Source organism: Schistocerca piceifrons, chromosome 2 (assembly GCF_021461385.2).
Source record: "Schistocerca piceifrons isolate TAMUIC-IGC-003096 chromosome 2, iqSchPice1.1, whole genome shotgun sequence".
Classification (NCBI taxonomy): domain Eukaryota; kingdom Metazoa; phylum Arthropoda; class Insecta; order Orthoptera; family Acrididae; genus Schistocerca; species Schistocerca piceifrons.
In genome coordinates, this window is record NC_060139.1 from 73,185,189 (window position 1) to 73,206,274 (window position 21,086).

Below are 21,086 nucleotides of genomic sequence, written 5' to 3' on the forward strand. Positions count from 1 at the left end.
CTACTGTCGAATTCCAGTCACCCATGACTATTAAATTTTCGTCTCCCTTCACTACCTGAATAATTTCTTTTATCTCGTCATACATTTCATCAGTTTCTTCATCATCTGCAGAGCTAGTTGGCATATAAACTTGTACTACTGTAGTAGGCATGGGCTTCGTGTCTATCTTGGCCACAATAATGCGTTCACTATGCTGTTTGTAGTAGCTTACCTGCACTCCTATTTTTTTTATTCATTATTAAAGTTACTCCTGCATTACCCCTATTTGATTTTGTATTTATAACCCTGTATTCACCTGACCAAAAGTCTTGTTCCTCCTGCCACCGAACTTCACTAATTCCCACTATATCTAACTTTAACCTATCCATTTCCCTTTTTAAATTTTCTAATCTACCTGCCCGGTTAAGGGATCTGACATTCCACACTCCGATCCGTAGAACGCCAGTTTTCTTTCTCCTGATAACGATGTCCTCTTGAGTAGTCCCCGCCCGGAGATCCGAATGGGGGACTATTTTACCTCTGGAATATTTTATCCAAGAGGATGCCATCATCATTTAATCTTACAGTAAAGCTGCATGCCCTCGGGAAAAATGACAGCCCCTTGCTTTCAGCTGTTCACAGTACCACAATAGCAAGGCCGTTTTTGTTAGTGTTACAAAGCCAGATCAGTCAATCATCCAGACTGTTGCCCCTGCAACTACTCAAAAGGCTGCTGTCCCTCTTCAGGAACCACATGTTTGTCTGGCCTCTCAAAAGATACCCCTCCGTTGTGGTTTAACCTATGGTACGGCTATCTGTATCGTTGAGGCACACAAGCCTCCCCACCAACGGCAAGGTCCATGGTTCATGGGGGGGCGGGGGGGGGGGGGGGGGGCATAACCTTTGATAAGTGATACTAATTCTCCGACCTTACCATCTATTCTCTTCCAGTTTACTAATATCATATTTCCGTTCTGATTTCTAGTATGTAAGGACAACTACTCTCTCAGAATAACAGCCAATCAATCTTTGAGTTCATCAGGCATGCTTGACCTATTGAGGGAACCTTACAGTTATGTACCCGATAGCAGATGTCTAGAAATTCGAATCTGATATTGTCAGAGAAATGTCTGAGACTGCATTTGGACCCTACCTACCTTCACCAAATTGATCATCTGCCGAATGAAACTGAAGATGCCATCAGAATGCAAGCAGGAGGCATCAAGTTGGAACAATTTGCAGCTGGTTGCACCCAGAGTGTTCAGTAACCACTGGCAAAGCCTTCTCCAAGTCTCCCAGCAAACATACCAAGTACACATAGGCATACTTTATTGATCTGGATGCTAGTTCCTTGAGGCGCTCCATTTCCTGCGTAACTTTAGAGCTCCCAGTGATTAACATATACACGCTTCACACTTGTCCAGAGTGGACAGGAAAATTGGCCATGGCCCGACAACAGAGACCTCTCAGGGGCCCACAGTCCCTTTTGTGGGTACGTGTGTGGTGCGCATGGGGCCCCGAGCTATTGCAGTATCCTTCCTTTTCCAGATTGCATTACCGTCCCTGTTCCTCTCCTCCCTGTCCTTGCTCCTTTCTCCCTACCCCCTCCCTTCCCTCTTGGTGTACTTCTTCATATCAACCTGGCTATCCTCCCAGCCTTGTTTTTGGTATGTGCTATTGTTTAGTTTGCTGTTTCCCTCTCCTTTTTGGCGTTCTTGGTCTCTTTGGGGTTTGACCTCCATTTCCAACATTTTCCGTTCAGTGTGATCCATTTGGGGATGAACTCCCAACCTAGTTTCCATGGTGCAGGCTCCTCTCCCCCCTCCCCTCTCTTTTCCCCTTTTTCACTTTGGGGCATCAGAACTCCCGGCAGTGGCTGCCGTGCCAGACGGCTCTTGCTGTGGCTGGGTGGCATCCAGGGGGTGAGCCCCTGGTCAGAGTGGGTGGTACTAAGGTGGACGCCTTGCACATGAAGCGACAAAAGCGTCAACATCCTGGCCATTCTGTGACCGTCTCTACGAATGATAGAAGACATGACACTCCTTCTTCTGATCCTTCAGCCGTCCCCTCCCTGACCGCCCCCTGGGAAGAGGGTCAAGCTCACCGGCTTGGGTTGAAACCTTTCCCTCGGTACCTGGTTTGTACCAAGACAGATGGCAAAAGTTTTTCCATGACCAAGCCTTTGTTTTTCATGAAGACGATTGAAGATAAGTATGGCGAAGTGTAATCCTTGAGTAAAATGCGGTCCGGTTCTTTGCTCATAAAGACATCTTCTGCTACCCAGTCTGACGCCCTGCGTACTTGTGACCATCTCGGTGACATCTCAGTCTCCGTCGCATCCCACCAATCTTTGAACTCAGTACAGGGCATCATTGTCCACTACGATCTTCTTCTTCTTCTTCAAGCTGACGAGGAGCTCCGTGCAAACCTCGAGCGGCGAGTAGTTCGATTTATCCACTGTGTGCAACGAGGTCCCCCCCCCCCCCAAAAGGCGATCTGCAGCTCCACATCGGCCATGTAATCTGTAATCTACGGCCGGTGGGCACCAAGATTTGCCAAGTATAATCTGTGCCTGACCTCACTGCAGTCTGCCCTTCTCTTCCTTCACAAGAGAAGAAGTAGAAACAGAACAACAAGGGCAAGGCCCCTCTGGTACCCCCTGAGGTGCTGCCTTCCCCTCCTCCAGCCAGTGAACCAACAGAGTCTGATCCCACCTATATGGACATTACCCCATCCTTATCGGTGATGGATGGTGACTCGACGGCGTGACCGGCCCCGGTCCGTTCGCTTCCCATTTGGACTCCAGCTTGAGAATCTTCCAGTGAAATTGTAATGGATATTTGTGTCAACTCCCGGAGTTGCAGCCCCTTCTTTCCTCCTACTCTGCTGCTTGCGTTGCTCTCCAGGAGATCCATTTTGTCAGTTCTTACTCACCCACGCTTCGTGGGTTCCACACTTTCTGTCAGAACCGAATTGCCCCCTTGTGTGCTTCTGGTGGTGTTTGCACCTTGGTGCGCAAGGACATTGTTAGTAAATGAGTTCCCCTCCATACCACTCTATAAGCAATTGCTGTCAGGGTCCATCTGGCCACTCCAATCACAATCTGTAATCTCTACCTCCCGCCTGACAAAACCCACATCCCTTGCTCTAACCACCCTTCTTCAACAACTCCCTTCTCCCTTCCTGCCCCTTCGTGCTTCTAGGGGACTTTAACACCCACAACCCTTTTTGGCATAGTCACATGACTACTGCCCTGGGCAGGACAGTTGAAGCAGTTCTGGCAGGACTTGCCCTCTGTCTACTAAACACTGGCACTCCCACACACTTTAGCGTGGCACAAGGCACTTTCTCTGCCATTGACCTCTCCATCTGCAATCGCGGCCTTCTTCCCTCCATTCAGTGGGGTGTCCACGATGACCTATGTGACAGCGATCATTACCCGATTGTTTTGAACTTACTTCAGTGTATCTTGCTCCATCACCCTCCCAGGTGGGCCTTCTCTAAAGCCAATTGGGGTGCCTTCTCCTCTGCTACCATCCCCCCTGTACTACCACACAGCATTATTGATGAGTCTTCACAGATTTCGACTGCCGCCATCCTTTCCGCAGCTGTTTCAGCCATCCCTTCTTCCTCGGGTTCCCCCCGTCGGAATATGGTCCCTTGGTTGACTCCAAAAATTGCTGTGGCCATAAAAGACTGCCGCCGTGCTCTTCAACACGCGGCACCCTTCTGCTGCTCTCCTTCTGGTCTTTAAACGATTCTGTGCCTGGGCCTGCTATACAATCAAATTTCAGAAACTGATTTGCTGGAAACGATTTGCGGCTGCCATAGGACCGCACACCCTCTCTTCACAAGTCTGGGCGAAACTCAGGCGAATTTTTGGCTGTCGTCATCCCACCGGCACTGCAGGAATTTTGTGCATGATGTTGTCCTTACCCATCTGGACTTTGTCGCAGAGCATTTTGCTCAACACTTTGCCCAAGCCTCTGCATCAACTCAGTAACCGCCCACGTTCTTCCTCCTGGAAGAGCACTCAGAACGACTGCCTTTGTCTTTTGTTTCTCACTGCGTGGAGCCTTATAATGCTCCATTTAGTGAGTGGGTGTTCGCCAGCACCCTTGACCTTTTCCCAACATGGCTCCTGGACCAGATTGGAAACATAACCAAATGCTCCAACACTTATTGGTGGCTGGCTACCGTCGTATACTGACCCTTTTCAATCGTCTGTGGAGTGAGGGGGTATTTCCTACCCAGTGGGAGGAAAGCATTGTTATTCCAGTGTTGAAGCCTGGGAAGCCACCTCTTCAGTTGGATAGCTACTGTCCAATTAGCCTTACCAACACCCTCTACAAGCGGCTGGTTTGGATCCTAGAATCCTGCGACCTATTGTCATAGACACAAGGTGGTTTTCGCTGTGACCGCTCTACAGTGGATAATTTGGTCCTCCTGGAGTCTGCTCTCCGGTCGGCTTTTGCCCATCGGCAGCACCTCAATGCAGTCTTCTTTGACTTGCATAAAGCCTACGATACCACCTGGTGCCACCACATCCTCCCAGCCTTCACAAATGGGGCCTTCGTGGCACTCTGCCCATTTTTATCCATAACTTTCTTTCTTGTTGCTCTTTCTGGGTCCAAGTTGGTTCCTCCTACAGAACTTCCCATCACCAAGAAAATGAGGTTCCACAGGGTTGCGTGCTAAGCATCCCTCTCCTTCTCATAGCCAAAAATGGACTGGTTGCGTCTGCTGGGCCGACAGTGTCCCCCTCTTTGTATGCTGTCGAGTTTTGTATCTATGTCGCTTCCTCTGTTATGGGCACTGCAGAACGCCGTCTACATGGGGCAATCTACCGGGTGCAATCTTGGGCTCTCTCCCATGGTTTTCAGTTTTCGTTGGCCAAGTTGTGTGTCATGCATTTCTGCCATCGCTGTACAGTCCATCCCCATATGGACCTGTTCCTTGATGGCCAGTCCCTCGAGGTGGTGGACACCCATCGCTTCTTGGGTCTGGTCTTCGATGCCCGGTTGACATGGCTCCCTCATCTTTACCAGCTGAAGAGGATGTGCTGGTTAAATCTCAGTGTTCTTACAGGTCTGTGCAATACCACCTGGGGTGCAGACTGCTCTATTCTTCTGGGATTGTACAAAGCACTGGTCCAGTCTCGTTTAGACTATGGGAGTCCTGTCTATGGTTCTGCGTCACCATCCACCATTGTGGGGTATGACTTGCGACTGGTGCCTTCTGGACTAGCCCTGTGATTGGCCTTCTCGCAGAGGCGGGGATTCCACTGCTGCAAGTTTTGCACCAACGACAGCTGATATCTTACGCGCTTCACATTTGCTGCACCCCAAAGCACCTTAATTATGGTCTCCTTTATCCAGACATGGAGATCAACCTCCCGCGGCAGCGGCCACGATGTGGGCTTACCATGGCTGCCTGCATTCAGTTGCTCTTTTCTGAGCTCCAGCACTTCCCTTTAACGACTCTTTTCTCCACTCATGCACGTACCCCTCCGTGGTGCCTCTCTCGGCCACAGCTCTGTCTTGATCTCCCCATAAATTCAAAGGATTCTGTCCCTCCGGAGGCCCTCCACCACCAATTCTACTGTCTCCTCAGTTCATTCCAGGGTTCTGAAGTGATTTATACTGATGGCTCCATGGTTGCTGGTCACACTGGTTAAGCTTACACCTATGCAAGATATGGAACTTCATTCCTTGCCAGATGGCTGTAGTGTTTTTACTGCAGAATTGGTAGCCATCTTGTGCACACTGGACCCTGTCCACCTCTGCTCAGGACTGTCTTTCACTATCTGTGCTTACTCCTTGAGCAGTTTGCAAGTTATCGGCCTGTGCTTCCCTCGCCACCCATTGGTCATAGCTATCCAGGACTCCCTTTCTCTCCTTGATCAATGTGAATGCCCAGTGGTTTTCATTTGGACCCCAGGCCATGTTGGGATCCCTGGCAATGAACTTGCTGATCGACTGGCTTAATTTGCTACTAACATGCCATCTCTTGCTATTGACATTCTGGTAATAGACCTTCGCTCGGCATTACATGTCAGATTTTGGGACTTTGGAATGCAGACTAGCACACTCTTTCTTCGCCGAACAAGCTCAGGGCAATAAAGGATTCTACAACTACATGGCGGTTCTCCTTACTTGCCTCTCATAAGGCCTCTGTCGTCCTTTGCCGGCTCTGTATCGGCCATACTTGACTGACTCATGGTTATCTCCTCTGTCATGATGACCCCCCCCCCCCCCTCCTCTGTCGTTGTGGATCGATGTTGAGTGTGGTTCACCTCTTATTGGACTGTCCCAACTTAACTGCCCTGCAACGGACTCTTAGCTTTCCTGACTCGCTACCTCTGGTGTTAGCTGACAATGCCTCAGTGGCTGATCTTGTTTTACAGTTTCTTCGTAATGGGGTTTTTTTATCGCTCTATTGGAGGGTGGGACCTTCAACCTTATCGGTGGATGGAGGGGTGGCAGGCCGTCTTGCTCCCCCCTTCGCCCCGATTGGACTGGCTTCGAGTGGACTTGGTGGTTCACCCCCTCCCTCTGCCTTCCCACTCCTTTCCTTGTTGGGTCTGTTTTATCTTGAGTGTCTATCTTGTCTACCTGTGCTTCTTCCTTTATGCTCCTGCCATTTGTCACTTTCTTTCCCTCCTCTCTTCTTCTGCCTTCTTCCTTCCTTCTCTGTCAATTGTTTGTAATGTTATGACCATTGTAGTAGTTCCCTCTTATAGTGTGAGGTTTTATCAGTTTTAGTTATTTCAAGGTCAGAGGGACTGATGACCACGTAGTTTGGTCCCTTCTCCAGTCCAACCAACAAACCCAACAAGAGAGACATCCTGTGCTGGGTCAAAAGTGTTATCAACATTGAGTAGCATCTCGTACCTGTTGCTAAGCCATAAATAAGGAGCCAGCCATACTACCAGTTCCCAGTTTTGCCGTCTGGCCAGAGATATGTGAACCAATCACTGTCTGCCACTTGCTTTCAAATAAAGGCAAACTGCCAAATGTTGTGTATTGGAAGACAGTTGATAAAGTGGTTCCAGCAGCACAGAGTGTGTCCCAGGTCTCATCACTAGTGCCCAGTGCAGCCGCAGCCTTGAGCAGTAGCCAGGAACGTGTCAATTATAGCCAACGTAGCTTTCGACTGTTTTTGACAGTGACCAATTCTCAGTCTCCATACACAAAAAGAGCACCCCCTATCCTTATTGTACTGTGTATAAAACTATATAAAATTTCAAAAAAATACAAACAGAGCAGGCAGGACTAATGGAGAAGAACAAAAAGACCTCAACAAGAGAGAAAACTTCCAGGCTGTGGCACTGCTAAAGTTGAGATGTCCACAAAATATAAATGAGAAGAATAAACAAACACTAAAATATGCTCTACTAAATTTGCACTATACACTAAGGTTGCAAAATACACATGCTCTCAAATCAAAAATAAATTACACTACTGAAAATAATTGTATCAACTGTCACCTTTCACTAGAAACACAGCATACATAAAACCTGAAACTCTAAATAGAAATGCAAGCTCTAATTATCAAGTAACAGTAATAAGTCAGATAAAAACACAGGAAATATTCACTTCATTATGGAAGCTCATGAGAAAAGCACTAAACTGAACCCTGTGTACAACACAAACTGTTGCTGCTGTTTGCTCCTTTCACCTGGGCAGTTGGACATGTAGAATCTGGCAAAATAGATTTATTTTGTACAAGATGAAATTATACAACTTTATTGTGTGCTGTAGAAACTGTTATGCTGACTATTTTTATAATACTTACAATGTTTTTCTATCAATACAGTCACCATATTGACTACTTGTAAGTTGATCTTGTTATTTACATTGTTTATTCAAATGTTTTACTTACACATTTATATTTTCGTTCATAGACTTTGGAATGCCTTCAAATAAACAAGGATAAACTGTCAGATGGATGTCACATGGTTATTTTCAATGTAGAACGCCAAGAACTACAAGATAGCTCTGTTGATTATGCACTTATCACAACTTGCAGGCATATGATTAATCAGTTTTGCCATGGTGAAGATCCTTCACAGGCGTTGATCTGCCTTAAGGTAATTTATGTTGTCTAAGATTAATATTTCATCTCACACAATTTCTGACAGTCACTACTAACAAAATAGGTTTAATAAATTGGACAAATAATTATGTAAATATTTACTGGTTGGAACTCAAAAGCTTGTGTTAGATGTCAAATAAATGAGAGAACAATAGTTTAAGCCATGCTAGGGGTAAACTGCCCAGTATACTAGCAGACCTTTATGAAATATTGTACACCTATTGACTATTTTACGAGGCAAATATATTCTCCACATACATCTTAGGTGATGCCAGACCAGACCAACAGTGTACTGTGTCGACACCAGAAGCTAAAGAGCAATTCTTACATCTACGTCTACATCTGTATTGTGCAAATCGCACTTAAGTGCCTGGCAGAGGGTTCATCAAACCGCCTTCACAAAAATTCTCTATTATTCCAGTTTCAAACAATGCACGGAAAAACAAACACCTATATCTTTCCATGTGAACTCTGATTTCCCTTATTTTATTATGATGATCATTTCTCCCTATGTAGGTCATTGTCATCAAAATATTTTCACATTCGGAGGAGAAAGTTGGTGATTGAAATTGTGTGAGAAGATTCCGCTGCAATGAAAAATGCCTTTGTTTTATTGTTGTCCATCCAAAATTCTGTATCATGTCTATGACACTGTGTCCCCTATTTTGGGATAATACAAATGTGCTGATCTTTGAACTTTCTCAATGAACTCCATTAATCCTATCTGGTCGCAATCCCAGACTGCGCAGCTGTTCTCTAAAAGAGGATGGACAAGTGTAGTGTAGGTAGTCTCTTTAGTAGATCTGTTACATTTTGTAAGTGTTCTGCCAATAAATGCAGTCTTTGGTTTGCCTTCCCCGCAACATTTTCTGTGTGTTCTTTCCAATTTAAATTGCTTGTATTTGTAATTCCTAGGTTTTTAATTGAATTTATGGCCTTTTTATTTGACTGATTTATCATGTAAACAAAGTTTAACAGATTCCTGTTAGCACTCATGCAGATGACCTCACACTTCTCATTATTTAGGGTCAATTGCCAGTTTACACACCATTCAGATATCTTTTCTAAATCATTTTGCAATTTGTTGTGATTCTCTGGGGAGTTTACTAGGCAATAAATGGTAGCATCCCTTCCTGATAGCACTCAGCTCTTCATGTGAGTAAAGAGCTAATTAGTGTTTCACTAAAACAATGTTTTCTAAATCTGTTTTTCAATAGACCATTCTCTTCGAAGTAATTCATAATGTTTGAACACAATATATATTCCAAAATCATGCTGCATGTTAATGATATGGGCTTGTAATTTAGTGGATACAGGAAAACCTCAAGGAGGGAGTGCTAAAGATATCTTGAGCTACCTTTACTTTTACCGTGATAAAAAAATAATCAAGTGACATACAAAAGGTTAAGAAAATTTTACTTAAACTGATTATACACATATACAAGACAATGCCATCTTATGATATAAAAAAAGTTTCAATTGTGGTTCTCTTTCTGCTTCTGAATGTAAACTAGCTTCCTATTCGTCAAATAGTCCGTGTTTATAATGCTACGTATCAAAGGTTCTCTGTACAAGAAAACAGAATATTCGCGACTTTCTTGAACAAATCTCATACAGAATAACGTACCGAGATCACTAGACTGGCCGCGACTTTTCTCGTAGGTATGTGTTGGCTATCTGTGTGCCAGACAGAAACATATAAAATACGATGACGCGGATGCACATGCTACATAGGACATGCTACATAGGAAAGTACAACTACTCGATAACTTGATTCAGTCGAGTTGACTGATGAAAGAAACGAACAAATAGCGTGCGGGCTGACTGGTGGGGGCTGTGCGGGTGGCAATGCAGGCAGCCCCAGAAGTGGTCGGGACACGCATTCTGCGCGCACCCCATATGTATCCGCCACTCGACCTGTGCAACTTTCCATCTTAGAGTATGCATCTTTCGTCAAGTGAGCAGTTGATTTTAGATGATCTTTCGCTCATTCATTCATCATAACGCAGGCATAAGTGATTCCAGGAGTAAGCAATAGCAGTTTGCAGTTACAAGACATTTGAAAGAAAGTTCTTTTCTGAATTCATCATCATGTCATAACCAGAGATCAAGCACTAGTCATTATTTTCCATGACATAGGAAATGGCTGGACAGCAGTTAGCCATCTAGAATATCTGAATCTTGACATTGCTAAAAACTTTGTGGATGTTGTTATAGGTGATCCACTTCTTGATACCAATGCAAGAGGAGGGGGTAAGGGAGTGGGTTTTCCTTGCTGTAAGAGGCCCTTCTTTAATGAAGAATACATGTGCTTGTTATACTATTTAAAACATTTCCATTCATCCCGTAATTTTGGTGCCATAAACTCCATTCCATAAATGATATGTACTGATTGCAAATCTCATCTTTCGGTACTATTTCCAAATATATCTATCAAATGTAATTCAGTTCCCAGTTTGCTTTACAGTGTCATTAATCCACTGTCATTGCCTTATGCCAAATATGAAATTCATTTGCTGCAACTGTGATGTGACACTGTTACGGTCCATCTCAGTGAAAAGTATTGTACTTCTCTGTATTTTTGTTTGTAATTGCTTACCTTAAAATTTGTTCTGGGTGTTAATGATTCAAATGACATGTTTCTATTTAAAAAAAAGATGTGATTTCTGCCCTCCTGTTGCCCTGAAAATGCTTGTTACTGTCAGACATTGTTTATTTATGCACACACAGACTTTAAGTACTGTTAATAATTTTGTTTTAATTTATTTGTTTAGTTAAGTGATTTACCCCTATAAACATAAAGACTTCTAGTTGTAATAATAAAATACAAAATTTTTCACAGCAGAGGCCAATGTCTCATTCTCCTTTGTTGGATTTAACAAATTTTTCCTTTTTATAGATGTGTAGCTTGACAGTTATTGTGTTATATTAAATGACTGTTTTACAGTTCTGTGTTATTAATGTTAGAGTAATGTAGAAGCCAACCTCGGGGAAGATCAGTTTGGATTCCGTAGAAACACTGGAACACGTGAGGCAATACTGACCTTACGACTTATCTTAGAAGAAAGATTAAGGAAAGGCAAACCTACGTTTCTAGCATTTGTAGACTTAGAGAAAGCTTTTGACAATGTTGACTGGAATACTCTCTTTCAAATTCTAAAGGTGGCAGGGGTAAAATACAGGGAGCGAAAGGCTATTTACAATTTGTATAGAAACCAGATGGCAGTTATAAGAGTCGAGGGACATGAAAGGGAAGCAGTGGTTGGGAAGGGAGTAAGACAGGCTTGTAGCCTCTCCCCGATGTTGTTCAATCTGTATATTGAGCAAGCAGTAAAGGAAACAAAAGAAAAATTCGGAGTAGGTATTAAAATTCATGGAGAAGAAATAAAAACTTTGAGGTTCGCCGATGACATTGTAATTCTGTCAGAGACAGCAAAGGACTTGGAAGAGCAGTTGAATGGAATGGACAGTGTCTTGAAAGGAGGATATAAGATGAACATCAACAAAAGCAAAACGAGGATAATGGAATGTAGTCTAATTAAGTCGGGTGATGATGAGGGAATTAGATTAGGAAATGAGGCACTTAAAGTAGTAAAGGAGTTTTGCTATTTGGGGAGCAAAATAACTGATGATGGTCGAAGTAGAGAGGATATAAAATGTAGGCTGGCAATGGCAAGGAAAGCGTTTCTGGAGAAGAGGAATTTGTTAACATCCAGTATTGATTTAAGTGTCAGGAAGTCTTTTCTGAAAGTATTCGTATGGAGTGTAGCCATGTATGGAAGTGAAACATGGATGATAAATAGTTTGGACAAGAAGAGAATAGAAGCTTTCGAAATGTGGTGCTACAGAAGAATGCTGAAGATTAGATGGGTAGATCACATAACTAATGAGGAAGTATTGAATAGGATTGGGGAGAAGAGAAGTTTGTGGCACAACTTGACCAGAAGAAGGGATCGGTTGGTAGGACATGTTCTGAGGCATCAAGGGATCACCAATTTAGTATTGGAGGGCAGCGTGGAGGGTAAAAATCGTAGAGGGAGACCAAGAGATGAATACACTAAGCAGATTCAGAAGGATGTAGGTTGCAGTAGGTACTGGGAGATGAAAAAGCTTGCACAGGATAGAGTAGCATGGAGAGCTGCATCAAACCAGTCTCAGGACTGAAGACCACAACAACAACAACAAATGTTTCTATACCTGTTGTATTTATCCATATAAGTTGGCTGTGTTGTTATTGTTCACAAAGCACCATGTTTAATTAAAAGATACCCAAGTTCTGTGTTGCTACTGCTGTTTTTTAGTGACACTCTCTCTCTTTCAAATTACAGAGGTACAAGGATGATCCAACATTTGATTCAAAATGCAAATCCATTGTAGTTCGCAGAATGATTGAACAGAGTTCCGACTATCGCTTTAATCCACTGCTGCAGAAAAGTTGTCGAATGGATATATCCAAATTTTGTGCAGACATTGTTGCCTCTGAAAAGGAAGAAAAGGAACTAAATGGGAAAGTTGTAAAATGTCTAAAAGTAAGTGACCATATGAATCCGATGTTTTTCTATATATAAATAAATATTCCTCATTATTAATTATTACCTTATCTAAGGAGATGTTGCCATTTGGTGTATTCATTTCTTATTTTGGAGGTCATGACACTATTTAGGGTAATGATGTGGTCTCTCTCTCTCTCTCTCTCTCTCTCTCTCTCTCTCTCTCTCTCTCTCTCTCTTTCTGGCAGGAATGGGAAGTAAGTCAGTTTTATTTTTTATTATCATTTATGACAAATTTTGCCAATAGATTGCACTTACTTTTAGGAACTGTTACGCCTGTGATTTCGATCACATAACAGATTACATATTTAATTTAAATAGGCTGTGCTGAACATGTGACGTTCACCTGCTTTATTTCTTTGTTTGTTGTCCTCGGCATTGACGTACTGTGTTGCTATACTGGCTGAAAAATGGGGGGTTTGAAAGTCAAACACAGACTACTTTAAATGATGTAGCCGACAGGTGCACATTTGCGTTTCACAGTTGTTTACTTTTACTTTTCACGTCTGCCCCCCCCCCCCCCCCCCTCCCAATATACACATTTAATACAGCCAGTGCACTACTGTTTACTTTCGATAAGCCTCATTAATACACACATTTCTTGAGGAATAATAAGGTACGTATGGAACAGACACAGTCATTGTTTTAACACACGGCTTAAGTGTGTTACACTTCTTTCACGGATGCATTGTTGTTGATCTAACCAGTACAGGTTTCTCGTCTGAAACTTGGCCGTGGACTGACGCTCTCGTGACCAGAAATCGGGCCCATATATATCCTCACAATAATATGTGCTGGAACTACACATTGTTTCAAGTTTAATTTACAGAAATTACAGTTAAAACTTAACTCATTAAATTAACTGAATACATCAAAAAATTAGTTTCTTTTAACAGTTTCTTTTACTTCAAGGGTTAGGCCAAATTATTTGTTTAAATGATGAAATTAACAAATATCATTACACAAACAATACTTTTGACAAAATTGTTAGTTACTTTGGAATCAATTAAGGGCTGGCTTTGCTAACATGTTTTTGAATAGAGCCAAATAGATCCTTGAAAATTATTATTTGTTCCCAAATGTTTATAATTAGTACAGAATTTATATTTGTTTATAAGTCAACAATAGAATTGAAGTTATGAAACAATTACTGATTTCACCCTATAACAAAAGATATTAACTAGGAATAGTCAAAATAAATGAGAAAACCAATTACATACATAAAACTTAGTACAAAATGAGATCTTGTGTTATATTCTTTAAAACTGAGGGCCAATCTTTCTCTTTTATGAAAATGCAGATTATACTCACATATGTTAATGGCGATTAATTAAAAAGAAAAAAACGAAGTTAAGGAGGCAGATGGCAAAACAAGAGGGAAAGTAAAAATATCCCAGCTTGCTTTGTCCCAAACACAAATCTATAACAGGTACTAGTCACTTACTCACACTTTGCACAGGTAGCATTAAGCATCTACAACCAGACAACTTGTGTGGTGAAGCAGTAATAGATAGTGTACACAAATGTTCCCTGTGAATTGTTCAAACTATAAGTGAAAATTATTTCAAAATCTCCACAGAATTTCCTCAAATTAGCATTCATTTACAGGCAGAAAAACATGACTTGGGACTTCAAATTAGTAATGTGTATAGATTATTGTAATATTGACAAATGTGCTCATGGAACTTTATTTTCTGTCAAGTAGGGACACACAGAATACTCATTGTAATAAAATTATCTCTGGTTGATAAATTAATATATTAAGCTATGTCATTGTTTAGGGAATCCAACATTGGAAAATCCAGGATGGAATATAACAATATTATGAAAAGGATAGTTGCTACTCATCATATAGTGGAGATGCTGAGTCACAATAGGCACCACAAAAAGACTGTCACAAAATCTATGAAAAGGATAGTTGCTGTACACCATGTAGGGGAGATGTTGAATTGCGATAGGCACCAAAAAAGACTGTCACAGAATGAGCTTTTGGCCAACAAGGCCTTTGTCGAAAATACACACACACACACACACACACACACACACACACACACACACACACGACTACAGTCTCTGGCAGCTGAAGCCAGACTCAGCACCTCCACTTATGGTGAGTAGCAATTTCATAATATTATTTATGGCATCCATTTGAATCAAACAGTGGATATTTTAGGTCTCCAAAAAGATTGGTACGTTATTCTGTGATTCATCACTCCACACAATGTTTTTCCACTGTTCAATTGTCCAATGTTTACGCTCCTTACACCAAGCGAAACATTGTTTGGCATTTACCAGCATAACGTGTGGCTTATGAGCAGCCGCTCAACCATGAAATCCAAGTTTTCTCACCTCCTGTCTAAGTGTCATAGTACTTGCAGTGGATCCTGACGCACTTTGGAATTCCTGTGTGATGGTCTGGATAGACATCTGCCTATTACACATTATGACTGTCTTCAGCTGTCGGCAGTCTCTGTCAGTCAACAAATGAGGTTGGCCTGTATGCTTTCGTGCTGTACATGTCCATTCACGTTTCCACTTCACTATCACATTGGAAACAGTGGACCTAGGGATGTTTAGGAGTGTGGAAATCTCGCGTACAGACATATGACACAATTGACACCCACCAATCACCTGACCATGTTCGAACTCCATGTGCTCCACAGAGCACCCCAATCTGCTCTCTCATGATGTGTAATGACTACTGAGGTTGCTGATATGGAGCATCTGGCAGTAGGTGGTAGCACAATGCACCTAATATGAAAAACATATGTTTTGGGAGGGAGGGGGGGACGTCCGGATACTTTTGATCACATAGTGTACGTTACAGGGTTGAGCAAGAGGAGTAAATTTTAATTGAATGATATTCACAGTAAAGTCGCGTCAAGCTCCTCAATGATGAATATCTCATCATACAATGTCAGGTCTGCTCGGTCACCCCACAAATCCACCACCACAAGGAATTTGTCGTACGCAGTGTCTGGTTTTAATGTTGTTTCCAAGAATTTTGTGTAAAGCTCCTTTGGTAGTTTTCCTGACTTTGAGACAGTAATGATTACGTTGTTATATTCTTCTTCTAACTTCTTGATGGTATCAGCAACTTTAGGACCAAATTTATTGGCAAGCTCTTACATACACAAAAATACAACAGATAACAGTTTCCCTGAAGCGGTTGAACTTTGTTGCACTCTATAAGAGTGGAAGGTTTTGGAGAGATTGTGTCTTTTCGCTAAAGCATTAGCTGTACCCTTGTAATCCAGGGTCGTGTTATACGTTGATTCATACAGGCATCTTGTCTGTTTACAAAACTTCTCTGCTGTTTCCACTGTTTCTTTTGAAGATGCAACATGAATTTTGTGATTTTTTTGCTGTCTTATTGAATTTTTATGTTTGAAGGATGCCATCCATGTGTCCACTAGCAATAAACCAAACTTTTTCTGACAAATAAGGGATGCGACTGCCATTGTCCATTATTGTAATGTTCTACTTGTCACTTGTTCGCGACGGCTTCATGCATCCTGAGATCTTTCCCATGCTTGAGTTAATGAATGCATTTTTGTCTTTTCTAGTTCCACCTTGTTCTATTTCTTTCCTCCAAATTTGAAGGTAATTCATTTGGGTGAGCATTAGCAAAGTCAATCACTTTCTTTCTGTATTCAAGGAGTCCAAAGTATGAGAAGTATCGTAATCATCATTGTTCACATTTGTACTTGAAGATGGAACCTGTTAGAAATAAAATAGAACTGCATACAATAAAAGCACGTGTGTGTGTGTGTGTGTGTGTGTGTGTGTGTGTGTGTGTGTGTGTGTGTGTGTGTGTGTGTGTGTGGGTGCGCGGGGAGTGTGCATCAAATTGCTGAATTTCCAGTCTGTAGACTTAGCTGAAACATCCCTCTCTGTCTACACAAAACTCTTGAAAGGGCATTTTCTCTTTTCCTATGGCTCACTCAGGTGAGATATCCAAGGAAATTGAAAGGATCGTCTAGCTGCTTCTACTCTCACAGTTTGAGCCATATCGGTCAGACCCATCCTGTGCCCTTCACATGTCAGTCACCTGCAACGAGATGCTGTCAGGTGACCGAGTATGCACAAGTACTGTGTTGACTACCAAGTGAATTACAGCATATGGCCTCTGTGACACAGACCAAGTAGACATATCTAAATATGATAATAGGCAGCTAAATAACTGATTATCATCGAAGTAGAGAGGATATAAAATGTAAACTGGCAATGACAAGAAAAACAAAGAAAGGGAATTTGTTAATATCGAATACAAATTCAAATGTTAGGAAGTCTTTTTTGAAAGTATTTGTGTAGAGTGAAGCCATGTGTAGTTCTGAAACATGGATGATAAACAGTTTGGACAAGAAGAGAATAGAGACTTGTGCTACAGAAGAATGCTGAAGATTAGATCTGTAGATCATATAACTAATGAGGAGATACTGAATATAAATGGGGAGAGAAGAAATTTGTGGCACAACCTGAGTAAAAGAAGGGACTGGTTGATAGGCTACATTTTGAGACTTCAAGGGATCATCAATTTGGTATTGGAGAGTGGTGTAGGGGATGAAAATCGTGACGGATATGAACAGATGACTACAGTAAACAGATTCAGAAGGATATAGGTTGGAGTAGTTAATACAGAGATGAAGGGACTTGCACAGGATAGAGTAACATGGAGAGCTGCATCAAACTAGTCTTCTGACTGAAGACCACAACAGAAACATGATAATGGAAAGTCGTGGTTGAGTATAATGATTTAGGAGTGAAAAAGACCACTCACCAATAGTAGGAGTGCTGAGTAATTGACAAGTGCACAAAACGAATGAAAGCTAGCAAAGTTTTCATTCCTTCCCCTCCCCCCTCCCCCTTCCCCCCTCTCCCCTCTCCCCTCTCCCCTCCCCCCTTGTTACAGCAAGAACAAACATGATTTATGGAACATAGAACTTCATAGATCCAACATAAGATACCGCGATGTACAGGTTACGTGTAGCACTGAACACATTGAATGTACAACATTAATACAGGTTACAGAATAGACTGAGTGCTCATTTGCGATCGCTTAAATAATACTGTTTCCTCGGAGAATCACCAGCCTGCGCCAGGTGGCCTCTATTTTAGAAGTGGCTGATTATGTTATTAACCAGTACCCTTTTTATTTTTACATATTTTGCACATTTTGTTTTATTCCAAAAAATTTCTTGGTTAAGTATCATTTTGTGGATGTTAATGTATTGTTTTCCTTTGAATTGTTTGTAATCAGACTTGTCTTAACAGGTGAAATTTCGGGAACAAAAGCTGAGTCAAGATTGTGAGTCTGAAATGACTAACATACTTCGTGAAGCTGCTTTGAACTACAGACTGAACCCTCTTCTTGCAACCATGTGCAGAAAGGAGGTAAGATCATCACAGACAATGAGCTTTCCTTTTTGAATGGTGCGCCTAATAATGCAGAATGTACAATTAACATTTTTATAGTGATCAGCATTTGTTACTTGTCAGACAGAGGCTCCTCAAATAAAAAATTAAAATATATCCATTTGAGATGCAGAAAAAAGTAGAATACCTTCCTTTTGATAACACAGATGTCAGCAAATAGAAAATTATGATATAAACTCTCTTCAGTGACCTTGAGTTAGTGAATGTTGTTGAAAGATCCTAGCCAACAGTAGTAAAGCTTATTCAAGCAAATAAAGCTCACAATATGCAGAGAAGAGACGCCTACTGGAAGAATATCATAGAAGTTAGAGGAAGTGTATGCTGTAAATAATACAACAAATTTTGGATAACCATTTAGAGTATTCAAAGACAAAAGTGCCTACAACTTGTGGAAATTGTATACCAAATCTTTGAGCAGAAAGGTATATGCTAATCCACTTTTATTATGAAAAATATTTTCAGTTGAAATTAACTCCGATGACAATGATGTTGAATCACATATTAACATTATTATTGATTTATTAGATGAGCTGAAATTTTGAAGTTAGTTAATTAAATGAACTATCATCAATGACAGAATTTGTCTGGCATGTGGCTAAGTGGAAGCATCAAAGAAACGACGACGTCTGAGCGTGTTTGGGCCAAAGAACAAATCTCGTCTTTCGTCTTTCCCTCTTTCCTGACGAAGCAACCGTTGGTTGTGAAAGCTAGAATTTTATTTTTCCTACGTGGAATGTTTCCCTGTGACTTACCAAATGAAAGTGCTGGCAGGTCGACATACACACAAAATTCAAGCTTTCGCAACAAACTGTTGCCTCATCAGGAAAGAGGGAAGGAGAGGGAAAGACGAAAGGATGTGGGTTTTAAGGGAGAGGGTAAGGAGTCATTCCAATCCCGGGAGCGGAAAGACTTACCTTAGGGGGAAAAAAGGACGGGTATACACTCGCGCGCACACACACACATATACAGACACAAGCAGACATATACAGAGGCAAAGAGTTTGGGCAGAGATGTCAGTCGAGGCGGAAGTGCAGAGGCAAAGATGTTGTTGAATGACAGGTGAGGTATGAGTGGCGGCAACTTTAAATTAGCGGAGATTGAGGCCTGGTGGATAACGGGAAGAGAGGATATATTGAAGAGCAAGTTCCCATCTCTGGAGTTCGGATAGGTCGGTGTTAGTGGGAAGTATCCAGATAACCCGGACGGTGTAACACTGTGCCATGATGTGCTGGCCGTTCACCAAGGCATGTTTAGCCACAGGGTGATCCTCATTACCAACAAACACTGTCTGCCTGTGTCCATTCATGCGAATGGACAGTTTGTTGCTGGTCATTCCCACATAGAATGCGTCACAGTGTAGGCAGGTCAGTTGGTAGATCACGTGGGTGCTTTCACACGTGGCTCTGCCTTTGATCGTGTACACCTTCTGGGTTACAGGACTGGAGTAGGTGGTGGTGGGAGGGTACATGGGACAGGTTTTACACCGGGGGCGGTTACAAGGGTAGGAGCCAGAGGGTAGGGAAGGTGGTTTGGGGATTTCATAGGGATGAACTAAGAGGTTACGAAGGTTAGGTGGACGGCGGAAAGACACTCTTGGTGGAGTGGGGAGGATTTCATGAAGGATGGATCTCATTTCAGGGCAGGATTTGAGGAAGTCGTATCCCTGCTGGAGAGCCACATTCAGAGTCTGATCCAGTCCCGGAAAGTATCCTGTCACAAGTGGGGCACTTTTGTGGTTCTTCTGTGGGAGGTTCTGGGTTTGAGAGGATGAGGAAGTGGCTCTGGTTATTTGCTTCTGTACCAGGTCGGGAGGGTAGTTGCGGGATGCGAAAGCTGTTGTCAAGTTGTTGGTGTAATGGTTCAGGGATTCCGGACTGGAGCAGATTCGTTTGCCAAACTGTCCATTCGCATGAATGGACATAGGCAGTGTTTGTTGGTAATGAGGATCACCCTGCGGCTAAACATGCCTTAGTGCACGGCCAGCACATCTTGGCACAGTGTTACACCGTCCGGGTTATCTGGATACTTCCCACTAACACCAACCTATCCGAACTCCGGAGATGGGAACTTGCTCTTCAATATATCCTCTCTTCCCATTATCCACCAGGCCTCAATCTCCACTAATTTAAAGTTGCCGCCACTCATACCTCACCTGCCATTCAACAACATCTTTGCCTCTGCACTTCCGCCTCGACTGACATCTCTGCCCAAACTCTTTGCCTCTGTATATGTCTGCTTGTGTATGTATATGTGTGGAAGGATATGTGTGTGTATGCGCGGGTGTATACCCGTCCTTTTTTCCCCCTAAGGTAAGTCTTTCCGCTCCTGGGATTGGAATGATTTCTTACCCTCTCCCTTAAAACCCAAATCCTTTCATCTTTCCCTCTCCTTCCCTCTGTCCTGACGAGGCAACCGTTGGTTGCGAAAGCTAGAATTTTGTGTGTATGTTTGTGTTTGTTTGTGTGTCTATCGACGTGCCAGCGCTTTCGTTTGGTAAGTCACATCAACTTTGTTTTTATAGATGATGTGACTTACCAAACGAAAGTGCTGGCAGTTCGATAGACACACAAACATACACACAAAATTCAAGCTTTCGCAACAAACGGTTGCTTCATCAGGAAAGAGGGAAGGAGAGGGAAAGACGAAAGGATGTGGGTTTTAAGGGACTGTGTATGTGCGGATGGATATGTGTGTGTGTGTGCGAGTGTATACCTGTCCTTTTTTCCCCCCTAAGGTAAGTCTTTCCGCTCCCGGGATTGGAATGACTCCTTACCTTCTCCCTTAAAACCCACATCCTTTCGTCTTTCCCTCTCCTTCCCTCTTTCCTGATGAAGCAACTGTTGGTTGCGAAAGCTTGAACTTTGTGTGTATGTTTGTGTTTGTTTGTGTGTCTACCAACCTGCCAGCGCTTTCGTTTGGTAAGTTATATATCAGGGCAGTGTTAATGGATTTGCAAGTAATGTTGCTGCTCGATAGTGGATAGAATAATGAAAGCTAGACAAGCATAGTGCCCAGCACCTCCGG

At 42.5% G+C, this 21,086-nt stretch overlaps 1 protein-coding gene across 1 annotated transcript in view; it reads left to right on the forward strand.

Moving 5' to 3' along the window:
- Positions 1-21,086, forward strand: part of LOC124776288 (Golgi apparatus protein 1) — a 160,809-nt gene that overhangs the window by 96,352 nt on the left and 43,371 nt on the right. The window contains exons 11-13 of the mRNA XM_047251197.1: positions 7,886-8,071; positions 12,405-12,605; positions 17,901-18,020. Coding sequence (XP_047107153.1) covers positions 7,886-8,071; positions 12,405-12,605; positions 17,901-18,020 — 507 coding nt within the window. The remainder of the gene's footprint in view (positions 1-7,885; positions 8,072-12,404; positions 12,606-17,900; positions 18,021-21,086) is intronic.